This window comes from Saccoglossus kowalevskii, chromosome 1 (assembly GCF_978046115.1).
Source record: "Saccoglossus kowalevskii chromosome 1, keSacKowa6.1, whole genome shotgun sequence".
Classification (NCBI taxonomy): Eukaryota; Metazoa; Hemichordata; class Enteropneusta; family Harrimaniidae; genus Saccoglossus; species Saccoglossus kowalevskii.
The window spans coordinates 38,370,705-38,384,025 of NC_140641.1; the positions used below are offsets into that span (position 1 = coordinate 38,370,705).

Genomic DNA, 13,321 nt, shown 5'->3' on the forward strand with positions numbered 1-13,321 from the left:
CATTGAGTTTCTAATACTATGCAAGAAAAATGTCAGTTTTATAGCTTTTAATGTGCTGCTGGTCTTTGAGCTTGAATCTAAAGCAAAATCATGTGTGTATCCAGAAGTACAAGCTTGATGTTCTTTATACAATTGCAACTAGCATTTCTTAAAACGTAAGTATTGAAGAAGTGTATTTGCAAATGGAACTCTAAGAGTGAACATCTGACATAACTATATTTTAGTTCAATTTCAGTCAAAGAACTATGCTGTTTGCTGGAGTTTCACCTACAAGCAACCTTTGAGAGGGAGAGTCTGGCATCAAACTTGCATTGACATTTTAACTACCATATTTCCTCTATTATAAATGCATGTCAGCTGAAATTTTATTTCACTGCTACGCTTGGTTAATCATTGTGATTCTGAAGTCTAGATAATCAGATAAATCAAAGTTGTGTGTTCCCAATTGATCAAATCTTATGACTGCATTTACAATGAACCAATCAAATTTATAGTTAATAGCATTCATTCAGAGTTGTAAATTCTGTAATCATGTAATGGTCTTTGGTACTTCTAGGTCTCTATAAAAGAACTGCCTAAAAATAGATCCTAACTACGTGCATGCGATAATTAAAAAGTACAGAAAAATTACTTTTTTAATTTAACTGCCACAGAACCAGTTAATGGATGAAATGTGGTACACAATAACTAGTTTTATTTAATGTTCCAAAATTCACTAATCTACAGTATTGAGGAGTGCTATGACAAATACCCAAAGCATCAATATTCAGCGACTTCAAGCAACTGGAAAATTATGCATCTACAGAGAAGTCGAGGATTTAGAAATTTAAGTTTGAAGGATCAGTCAGAGGGATAAAAACCTTGTACTATTAAAGTAAAATTGACTGGACAGTGAGGCCACAACATTACTTTTGAGTTTGGTATTGTTATGGACTTTGTATGGTATTCATCTTTTTGTAGCACGCGTTAAGTAAATTAAGTTGTATTTTAATGATCTAATTTACAGTTAGGATGCATCATTTATTTACATGCACTTACAAATCTCCCTCAATGCATTTTCATTCGGTAAAAGGGTGACACGAAAACTGTTCAAAATGCGACCTGTAGTCTAACAATGAATATTTTTTTGAGAGCGCAAGGGAGATTTTACTAAATTCTTACACCTCCACAAATTTGTCCATTGAAAAAGACATTATTTTCAGCCTACTTGGACTTGTGTATGTGTTGTCGCCACACTATCTGGTGTACATGTTGTGCATCTTGGACGCTATCTGGAGCTGATCACTTGCAGAAATTGTGGACTTCTTCCAAATTAAAAAAAAAATAATTTACCACCATGCACTGGTACTGATTATTTTTCACTTTTCATGTTTAGTGTGCATAGCTACACTTTTTAACCAAAAACCAGTGTTTTATACCGCCTTTGTTTTCATATTTGTAATAAACTTGTAACATTAAAAGTTGAAATTTTTTTTTACCAAAATGTTTTGTTTGCTTATTGCCTTGATTGCAAATGTGGTACTAGTATTTTAGTTGATTTAAGACACGGTTTTCGCAACTAACTGGGCTCTTACTTATAGTCTTGAATGTATCTGTGCAAATGTATATATATATATATATATATACACACACAAACACACACTAGTTTTACATTCAGGTCAATTTGTACAAATTGCTAGACAATGGTCATACTTGTAATCTTTAAGTTCCAACGGAGAAAGGATCTCTTTGAATTAGCAGCAAATCTGGCACCTTGTTCTGTTTCGCAACCTTGGGTGGATGAATCTGCTGGAAAATAGTGGTAGCCACTGTATTAGTTGCTGAAGCAGGTCTTGAACTGAAATGTGAAATCGCGTGTCCCGAGGGGAAAACAAATCTGTGATAGATTCAATAGTCCTGGAATTCCATTTTAGGTGTATGAAGAGAGTGCAAGTGCTTTGATTATCCAGACCAGACCAGACTGGTTTTGTGTTAAAATTAGAATATTAATCTACACAGATAGGTCCCTTAGTAAGGATCACATTTCTGGTTCATAGAAGTCCCCAGTTGGGACACTCATTGAGGACTTGCCTTTTTAGTAAGCTTTCGTACTTTGCCATGGGTGCAAGACGAGAATGGCTCAACATAAACAATAGATTAACAAAGTGTAGTCGTACTTGTGCCCCCCCCCCCCCCTCACCTTAATCTTTTAGCAGTTTTACTCTGTAAAATTTAACTAATCCTGATTGACATGGCGTGCTCCAGCCATTAAAGAGGAATTTAGGCAAAGATAAATTGATTCCCAAAATTATTCAATTGGGTACATGTATTTACAAGTTAGGGTAGGCTTGATGTAGTAAAATCACAAATATAAAAAACTGCATTGCCACACCACCTTTTAGTTACTGATTAACTACATTCAGTTAATAGATTTATATCATTGTAGGCATTAGTCCCCGTTGAACGTAGTCTGAAACGACAACTTGTGTTTTGGGTTCCGACAGATTTTCTTCAAAGCTTGTATGTTTAAAGAGTCATTTTTTGTACTAAACTTAGTCTTTATACCCGTTTCATGCACATTTGTAGTTCATATGCTAAATATTGTTGCAATATTTTAACATAATCTGACTACACTTTTCATTGTTTGATAAAGTCACTAAAAACATGACGGCTATATCATTGACTTGTTGAACTGACCAATCACCGACAACATGACAGTTGATACTTGCTAGTGTTTTTGTGCAGAAAAGTATATTTGTGTACTGGCCATAATCCCCTAACCTTCAAGAAATACGCGATAGATTTTGATGAAAGCAATACAAAAGCACTTTGTGCATAATATGCATTAGTTATCCATTTTCAGCTGCTGCAGATGTTTTGCGAGACTGGTAAATCAATGCTTTTAGACAATCCAAGTTTTGCATTCACATTTGCAACTTTGTCCGATAATTACTTAATTTGCATAACAATTAGCTAATATTCAGCTCCAAAGATGTGCAATGAAGATTGACAGTACTGGTAAAACTAGCCATCACTCTGAAATATCTAGTAATGAGCATCCTGTAGTGAAAAAAAAACGCATAGAAATTGTTGTTTCACCACAAAAAACAGTTTTCACTTTGACTAATAATGCCATTAGTATTTGTTTAACATTCATCAAGGCCTTAAGCAATGGTCAAAGGCCTTTTAACAAGGACCTAGTCAATAATCTGGGACAAACATTTGTACATGGTACCAACAAATGCCACCAGTGAAACATTCCTCACAAGCAACACCACGGTGTGCATAAAAACAAAAAACTACAGTTTCTTGAACTACACTTTATTTTACACTTATTCCTTTACATACAATCTTAGGAGACAGAAAAATCTGATGTACCCAGCTTTGAAAATACTATGCCTCTTTGCATCCAAGACCAATATAAATGGTACAATTGCCAATAAAAAAAATCATCTACGATCCTGATTACTTCAACTGGAGTTTCAAGGCCTTGAGCAAACGAGATAATACTGTCCCAGATCCCACGTTCTGTGAAGATATTTAAGACCGGAGCTCTTTATCAAACATGTACTCTCCTAAACCTTGACCAACTCGTTTCAGGTTTGTTACATAATCGGATATCTTCTTTATAGATTCAACCTGTTCTTCCAAGTAGCTTTCCTCAATAAAGTCCATCATCTAAAAAATGCAAAAATTTAATTAATAAATGCACAATCCAAAGAACGAGTCAGCAAGCTTGTACTGAGATTAAATGAGATCAGGTTTCAAGATAGTGTGAATGCCTCATCTGTGTAACAGACATGTTGGCCATCATGAATTTAGCATGGTTACCACATAAATTTATTTTAACATCACAAAAAAATCAAGGGGGCACTTTATTATCTAGCAACTATAATCTATGTACGAAAAATGTATAACTGTCATCCAATCTTAAGGTAATTAGTATATTTAGATCAGCAGCACATTATATTTATTCTCCAACTCACCGACTGTGCAAGCGAAATTTCCAGAATTGTGTCACATTTAGGTCAAGTATGAAAAATTATAGACACAAATTGCTACTGTAGATGCACGACATGACGCCCGATAAAAATTTTGATGCACTTTCAGTCTTAAAATGGCTGCCATTAGGCAATCTTGATTCAACTGGACATGTACACAATTGGTCACAAGACGTGCATCAAGGTCCTATTCAGTTTAAGCCAAATCCATCCACAAACTAAAGTTTACCAACAATTACAAGACAAATTGCTAAACAATTTTGCTGATTTTTGAGGGAAATCAATGTATGTATGGTGTTTACAAACTAGTCCTATGCGCTGCCAAGTTGAAAGTTGATAGAATTAGACATGGCAAAGTCTGTATTGCGACACCAAAAACACGCATTGGTGAATGTCTGAAATTATTGACATACAATGGAAACAGTACCATATATTTACCATATTCCAAACATGTTTTGGTATTTTGGGAGATTATGTCACAATTTCCAATTGCATCAACTGATCAGATTATTAATAGCCCATTGAATTTCAGGGGTGTGGTAACACATGAAACGGGCACAAGTCTCCATTTTGGACTATGCCCAAACAGGGACTAGTAAAACGGTCTTGTGATGTTCTATACACTCACTAAAAAGGCATGCTAGAAATAAGTTTTTTAAATGCTCAACATGAGTGGATTTAAAATAGAAATTTAACAAGTTCAATGATGGGGACAGTATCTTCTACAATACCTGGGAATCACCATGACCCTCGGCAACTGTGTGTAAATCTAACAAAGCCTGATTGACATTCTTCTCTAAAGCCAATGCAGCCTGCATAGCATCCAGTCCAGTGCCCCACTCGTCACGTTCTGGTTTTGTGATATTCTGCAAGACAACACGTCCACCACGTTTGTTCTGGAACTTCATTAACTTTTCTGCATGCTCACGTTCCTCATCAGAAGAGTCCTTGAAGAACTTGTAAAAACCTGGTAATGCTACATCATCACGATCAAAGTAGAAAGCCTGCAAAGACAAGTACCATTGTTGAGTGGTTTTAAAGTTTACTTTGGGGAAGAGAAAACTTCTAGTAAACAACATGACCCAACAATCATTTTTTAAGCAAATGACCTTCATAACATTGCCTAAGCGAGTCAAAAAAGACTAAAGGTTAGACCAGCGCTGTGTTCAATAAGGGAAATGTTTGCAAGCTTCTAGAGTGTTTTTCTATCGAACGCTGTGAGGTGACTCACTGGCATAACAAAAATTGCGGAAGGATTCAAAGACATTTCATGCTCTGAACCTACCCTGGTTACATTTTTATACTTCCTATTTTGTAAATTAAATAATTAGATTTTTTTGGCTGGTTATGTCATAAACATTCAATTTGAAATATTAAAAATGCACAGCAACAAATATTTTTGTCTTTTAAAATCATTAACATTTACCAATAACTGTTAAAATAGAATACAACTATGGACACTATTATAGATATTTTCCATTCATCGTATCACTCGCAAGTAGAGATGTTCTGTGAAGATAACAGTTAATGCCACATTGAGGTGTGTACCTATCTGGCTTATGTTTGCATACACTGATATTCAGCGAGGTGCGCCAAAACAGAAAACCTGCAACTGTTGTTGTTGTTGTTTTCCAACACAGGCAACCTTTATTTCTCGACATATCAGTTATCTCTGCCACCAAATGTTTGTTCACTTGCGCCTCACCACAATACCTTGGCAGATTCTATTCAGCCTACATGCATTTAATTACGCCTTCTTTTTTTCTTCAAGGCATTGTCAAATCACTCGTTATGGCTGTATCAAGGACGAAATAGATACATGTCGTTTACAATAACAAATTTCTGTCCTAACCACAGTAAATTGTTTTTTATTTTATCAATTACTGAAAATCCAAATAGGTCAGTATACTCTATTAAATGTTTACCCTATTTTTTACTATAATACTGAAGAAATACAGCTGTGAAACCCAGCCACTATGAAATATGAACATAGATTTTCAACTCATTCGTTGAAAACATAGCAACTGAATTTACAGTAGGTCTTCAGGGTATAAACTGAACTGATAAGCTATGATTTTAATATTTAGTTTCTTTGATTTGTTGGTTTGGTGTATTAACACACTGTTTGCTGAAACCCTCCACGGTAAAAAAAAAGCCAGCAAGCTATGAATAAAATAAAGAATAATACGAGAATAAAAATGTCACTGTCCAAAAACAGGCATAGTGTACAAACTTCAGGAGGTGGTGGAACACTAAATGACATGTCATGCAAAGGGTCTACTATAGACTTTTTGCATGTTTCGTATTTTGAAAGCCGTCGCCTAAATATTAGCGGCCAAACTGATACTTCTTCAACAGTTCGCTGTTAATACATAACCCCATGGTTAATATTATAGAAAAACATTACGAATGACGTCATATGAATATCATTAATAAGTAACACACAAAAGGTCAAATGTATCATGCAAATTCAGTCAAGGGCTCTAGGCGTGTCATATCTGTTTCGTCAACTAAATAAAAAGGACCGAATTTACCTCCCGAGAGGTACCAAACACCCCCCGGAGGTTCCCGGGAGTTGTTTAGTGGGACCCGACCCATGAATGTACGAGAGCTATCGTGTACGAAACTAGATCATGTGGTCGATTGTATTATTAGCTCTTGGCCTACGCACGATGTGTGTCGAATTATATGACACTCATTGATGGTAATAAAAACATTCTTGCAGTTTTGTTGCGCACACATTCTCTGGCAATTTTCCCTTCATCTCAATTCGCACCACAGACGTCACTCGAGCAAGATAGGTGTAGCTAGGACGTCATTTAGTTCATGACCAGACGAGTTTGCCAATTCAATTAGTAAAAGAGATGGATAAAAATGAAAAAGAATAATATTACGCACCATGGATTGATACGCATACGAAGCATACAGCTCCATGTTGATCTGCTTATTTACAGCGGCCTCGCACTCGGTGTGATAGTTCTGGCGACACTGGGAAGTCATGTTGATGCTCTTCTTGATGTAAAATCGTAGTTGAATAAACAATTTCGGTTGTTTGGGTTAGAAATCCGTTTCGTTCAAACACTGTTGACGCGGAAACACAATTTCTACTGGAACAGAATGGAACGAATACAGACCGTGGCGAGTATTTTATTGTGGGTGGCTGTCACTTCTATTGACAACACTCCATTGTTCTCTCTGGTTGAACCCGAAAATTTGCAAAATTGCCTCTCTATTTGCTACTCACTATTCACACATTGTATTTTTGAATTATATTTCTTTTAGCTAGTAAAGCTCGTTATTTGCGAAAAAAGAAACAAAAGATGTTAAATAGAGATGATACAGGCATTTAACAGGGGAGGATGCAACATTAATGAAACGCTCGAATGTGATATTTTATTGGTTGTCCTTGTAACGAATAACGTCATTGGCTATAACTGCTCACGTGACATATTGCTACAATGTCGTCGACGTCATCGAGGTTTGTGCCTTGCAATGGGTTAATAAGGTTTAATAATAGGTTAATAATAATAATCTTTGTTATCGTATTCTCTATGGGACTTTGATTATAAAATACAATAAAGTTATAGCAATGAAAAAAGTATAAGAGTATAAAAAAAACAAAGTTATTAATAGAATATAATAAATTAAAGTAAATGTTTTTATTTATTTTGAGGCAGCTGGTATTATTTAGTATTTGTTCTCTCGAATTTTAAAACAATCATGTATATACTTAGCAATTTGAGGAGCCATTTTTTTGTTTTTTTGTCTTTGTTTGAGAGGTAGTAACAAATGTTTGAGAACTCATTTTTTTCTTTTTTATAAAGGCCGCATTCTAAGAAGGAAGTGCTCTTCATTTTCTATTTCGTTTAATCGTGGCGGTATATTACCTCCATGATTTAATTGACAAAACTGACATTTTCTTTTTGAAATGTCAATGTTTTTATGTCTTCCAGTTTCTATTTCTAACGCATGAGCACTGATTCTTAGTTTGATCATGGATGACCTGTGGACGGGATTTTGCACAGTTTCTAAATATTTGTCAAAAGTGAATTTTGTTTTTAGATGTATGTATGTGCGGAGTTTATTCTGATGTTTTGTTCCCTTATTATCATCATACATTGAATCTAAACAGTATGTTTGAAAGTTGGCTACAAGCTTTTCAGAGACTTATTTAGGCAGCTTTTCATCTTTATTATGGGCTTCTTCCCAAATGTGACTCATGTTTAAATGAATCAACAGTTCTTTATACCAGATGTCCAATTATAGATGTTTAAATTACCGAAATGAATGCCGAGTCCATAGGTTTCTGAAAGAAGTGTGTTGTTCTTTGTTTGTTTGTTTGTTTTATTTTACACTAATTTTACACTTTATACTACTACTAATAATAATAATTTATTGACACAACACCGATATAGTACAATACGGCAGTAAATACAACTATTAACTACATTTAAAATAGAATTAACATAATAGCTAATGGATATCTTCCTGGCTCTAATAGGCAAGCAAGATTGATAGTTTTGCAGTTTACTCAGAAAATAGATTTACTAAATTTTACATGCCATTTTTCCAAACAATATAGCGGTTGGTAAATTATATTTACTTTATTAGTCTACCGGGTCCTGAAAGTGTGACTCAGCACTTTGATCTGGGCTTGGCATGGGACCAACAACGATGAACTTTTACCTTTTTCCAAAAGTCATTGAACTTTGTCGTTCAGGTTTGTATTAAAAAGAATGAGAACAAAGTATTCCAGTATCGAAATGTTGACAATTATTCAAAGAGCTTGTCAAAAACTTAAATCAGAAAATGTTAACTTGTCGTTTATTCAAACTTGGTATGAACATGGAAGGTACGAATATGGTATGAATATCACACATACAAGTAACTGCCGGCCATGTTGATTTTATTTCCATGTGTCCTTACCACAGTCGTCCTTACCCATTTTTCAAACATGCCTTGACGGATTTTGTTCAAAATGGGTACAAAGACAAGACACAATGGAACAAGCCGGTAGCTGAGATTAATTGGCGATTCGCTCATCTAAAAAAAAATGTTTTTGTTTGTTGTCATGGCAATGATAGGAAAGAATTTTGCCCCAATTGTTTCCACCAACTAGACTCGTGAATGCGTAAAGCAATGTGTGATTGACGTGTACATGCACCACGCCTTGCTATATAGAAGGGGACAAGTGTTATTTTCGTTCAACGTAATTGCAATATTTTTTTGTTCGTACAACGTAAATTGAAAAAGTAAATTCCGTAATTCTGTAATCACAGACTAGACGTACAACGTAATCAATCAAATATTTTTTCGTACACTGTAAAAATGTGTCATTTTTCTCCGTACGTACAAGAATTTTCTAGGTTTTCTTTTTTTATTTTCCGTAAAATGTAAAAACGTCTTTTTTTTCTTGTAAATTGCAAAAAGCCCTTTTTATTTCCCGTAAAACTATACCAGCTACCCCCTTGCCCCCTATATATAAGTGTTATTGGCTGCATTCAACAAGCCGCGTCGTCTTGTTTGCAGTTTTTGATTAGAGGTTTATTAACACCACTGCTTTAACCAATGAGTTCGGGGGTAAATAACGATTTTGGCTAGAATTTAATCTGTGTCATGTGCGTGTCAATCCAGTAAAAGCGTCAACTCAAAAATAAAATAGTAATTTTAGGCACACATTCAAAGAGGATACATTTAGCGCGAAGATACGAGCAAAAAATAAGTTCTCAGCCGTTGTCATGTCATGTCAAATTTTTCCACCTTTCTACAGTTCAGGTGTGATCTGCCTGTCAAGTTTGACCGAATATTGCACTTCCCCCAATCACAGAAAAATTAAAAAGCCGTTCCTGGTAAAAGGTTACCTCAACTTCGAGGTCAAATATCTCGGCATTATTCAATTGTACATGATGATTTAGACGTGCAAAGTCTATATAATTAACTGTCAATTTAGCCCTTTTAACGTGATCGCGAAAACTATCGTGACTGCAAAATATATCCCGACTGGACGCATCTGCAGGCGACCCCCTGCGTTGGAGTGAAAACCGGAGCAGAATCACTCCGGTGATTATGCTAATTAAAGTTGTCGACAAGCATTGACAACGATTCAGAGTGTAGCTGTATACGTCATATCTTATCTATGTTAATGTACGTGACCTTTCACTTCCGATTAGTTACTAGTATATCATTGGACTTTTACAGCGAGCGCAAGATATTTACATACACCCCATGCTAACGGGACAGTTAATCAAAACAACGGACCTGGGTTTCAGATGGGTTCAACTATTACAACGTGTAAGCGTCCAGTCAAACATTCATCAAACAATCATGTTTTACTCATTGTTGATATCGGACACTTTATTATTTCAGGCATACATATGCTCGTTCATTTAATAAATTCTATTTTGAACGTTTCGCGAAAAAATAAACATAGTCGATACAAATATTTTAAAACGCCCCTAACATGCAAGATATTGATGTTGTCACCATTGTAAACTCAAGTAAAATAATATATAAGAAAATTTAGACTTTATTCATAAAAAAAATAAACAAATCATTTAAGAACCAATGGATCTTAGACATGCATAATGGTAATAGAAAACAAACCTTGGCTAAAACAAACAAAGAACATACATACTTTTTAAACAAGATTTAAAAATTGAAAATTACCTAATTAATATGCAGAACCATGGTCTTAGAAGGTTAATTGCAAAATTCAAGACAAGCAACCATGACCTTAAAATTGAGAAAGGCAGACATTATAATGTGCCACTGGATAAAAGAACATGTGATATGTGCAGCCAAAATACAATTGAGGATGAGCAACAGTTTGTAATGAATAATGAAATGTCCAGCTTACAGTCACCATAGGGACAAATTATTCCTGACTGCACAAAATAAAGTTCCAAATTTTGATAAAGAAAATAGTCACAATAAATTCAATTTGATTATAGGAAACCATACTCCTTAGCTGCCTTCTTAAAAACAGCTATGGAACAAAACAACAACAACTATCAGTGTATTAGGTTACATTTTGTGTTCATTCTATATTCTGTATTCACCATTGGCTGTAAATTGTCTTTATTGTTTATTCATATTTGTTTTTGATTTGTTTTATATTTTTAGAAAAGTTTTTTTTTTTCCTTTTTAGACTTTAGTTTTTTTAATTTCTTTCTGTAAGACCCTTTTTATCCTTTCCTAAGGATTTTATGCGTCTAATAAATTATCCAGTATCTTGGAATCCATGCAATACAGTACAATACACAATAACACTTTATTATCACCATAAAGAAATTACAATCTTTTTGGGCTCTGGGTAATAAGGTAAAGTTAATGAACATGAACACAAATTAATTATCAAAAAGTATCAAAAAAAACAAAGAAAGTTACTAAATGCTTCTTATCAGGTTTGCATTATCAATGTATTGGATTTAGTGTTTTCAGTATATGTTTATCTGATACATTGATGATTGTCTTAAATTTATCTGTTTTGTCCATCTCATGTAAATTAGTAAATATTAAAGAGTTTTTCTTTGAGAAGAGTAAGCTTTACAAGATGTAATGAAGTGGATTTCATCCTCTAATACATTGCATGTTTTGCATAGTCTCTTGCAGAGTGCTGTTTTTGGACGAGTATGTCTTCCTACTTCGATCTGTAATTTGTGGCAGCTAAGCCGTAATCTTGCCAGGGTTTCAACATTATGGAGTTTGTCCTGTATGTCCATTGTTTTGCGTTCTCTCTGCTATTGTCTTAATATCATAGTTTATTGTAGTAGTCTTTAGATATCTGATATAATTGGTCTTTATTAATGTTATCGATGTAAATGTTGTATGTTGTTTTGATGTTGTTGAGTTTTTGCAGCCAAGAGTTATGATAACATTGTTGTTTCAAGGCGTCATATGCAAATGTTATTGACCCACTCTTGGTGATGTGCTGATAATATTTTATGGCTCTTTGTTGTACTAAGGATAAGGGTGTCAGTCTTCCTAATTCCATTCGACATCCGATATTGCTGCCTTTGTTGTTTAGAGATAATATCTGGCGAAAGAGTCTTGGGTGACATTTTCAGTGTCTATGTGGTCCCATTGTTGTATGTTTATATGTATTCCTAATATTTATGAGCCATATAATAGTATTGGTTGTTGTATAGCATCAAATAGTTTGGTCTTCAATCTGATGTTGTTCTTGTTTTTTGGGTAGATTGTTGATAGATTACGTTCTGCTTGTTTTGCTTTATCTGCCAGTATTTGTGTTGTTTTTGTCATGGTGCCATTGGAGTTGATGGTGATGCCCAGATATGTGAACTGATTTGTCTTCTGTAGTATTGTTTTGTTGTATGTGAACAAGTGTTCTTTGATTTATGTCAGTTTTATATGAACGTCATTGTTTTTGTCTTTTCCGTGTTCACTGTCAAGCCCCATTTCTCTGTGTATTGTTGTCAGTAGTGAGTTGATGTTTGCTTGGAGTCCAGACTTTGACTTTGACAGCAGGGCTATATCATCAGCGTACATCAGATTTGATATAGCCTTATTGTTGAGTTTTGTCATATGGTCTGTGTTGAGGTTGAGGTCTTCTGATAGATCATTTATAAATACATTGAAAGGTGTTGGGCTCAGGGGGCAGCCTTGTTTCACTCCATTTTCTAATTGGAATAGTGGCGAGATTTTTTAACGATGTCTTTAATGATGTTGTACATTAGGCCACTTATGTTGTGCTTTTTTAGTTTGTACAGGAGTCCATCTTGCCATACTGTATCAAAACATTTCTTGAGATCGATGAAGCAAGCATACAGATTTGTGTTCCTTGATTGGTACTTTTCACTGTGTATATTGTTAATATGTGGTCCATGGTTCTGTGTCCTTTCCTGAATCCTGCTTGGTTTTTGTGTATGATGTTCTGTGTCTCTAGAAAGTTGATAAGTTTTGTATTTAGAATAATTGCGACAATTCTGCCTATATTGCCTAGTTGAAATGCCACGGTAATTTGATGGATCTAATGTATTTCCTTTCTTATGGATAGGTGTTATTGTGTTGATGTTTTTTAAAGCTGTGAGTAATGTTCAGCAGTAAGTACATGGTTATATAATAATTGTAGAGATTGACTCAGAAGTGGGCTACCATATTTCAACATCTCCGGCGGTATTCCATCGATGCCATTGCCAGAAGATTTCCTATTCTCACTTTAGTTTTCTTAATACTGTAGTGATTTCGTGCAATGTTATTTTCTTGTTTTAGCTATTCGTTTGTTTTCTTCATGTTTTCAATGTTTCTTGGTGCTGCTTTTATCCTTCATGTCTGATCTTTGAAGTGTTTGAATTAAATTTAAAGTGGTTTATCCATTCTGT

At 34.7% G+C, this 13,321-nt stretch overlaps 1 protein-coding gene across 1 annotated transcript; it reads right to left on the reverse strand.

Annotated features, from left to right (window-relative positions):
* Positions 1–3,279: 3,279 nt before the first annotated feature.
* On the reverse strand, positions 3,280–7,136 carry LOC100371852 (soma ferritin-like). Its single transcript, XM_002742252.4, has 3 exons — positions 6,879–7,136; positions 4,712–4,984; positions 3,280–3,657 (listed from the first exon to the last, which is right to left on the reverse strand). The coding sequence occupies exons 1-3, from the start codon at positions 6,978–6,980 to the stop codon at positions 3,520–3,522; spliced, it is 513 nt and encodes a 170-aa protein (XP_002742298.1). The 5' UTR covers positions 6,981–7,136; the 3' UTR covers positions 3,280–3,519.
* Between the last annotated feature and the right edge of the window lie 6,185 nt (positions 7,137–13,321).

Excerpts from the sequence above, each read along its gene's own strand:
- LOC100371852 (XM_002742252.4), bottom strand. The coding sequence starts at position 6,980 with ATGACTTCCCAGTGTCGCCAGAACTATCACACCGAGTGCGAGGCCGCT. Across the intron at positions 4,985-6,878 it reads CGTATGCGTATCAATCCATG|GCTTTCTACTTTGATCGTGA; the intron begins GTGCGTAATATT and ends TTGTCTTTGCAG. Across the intron at positions 3,658-4,711 it reads AGGGTCATGGTGATTCCCAG|ATGATGGACTTTATTGAGGA; the intron begins GTATTGTAGAAG and ends TGCATTTTTTAG.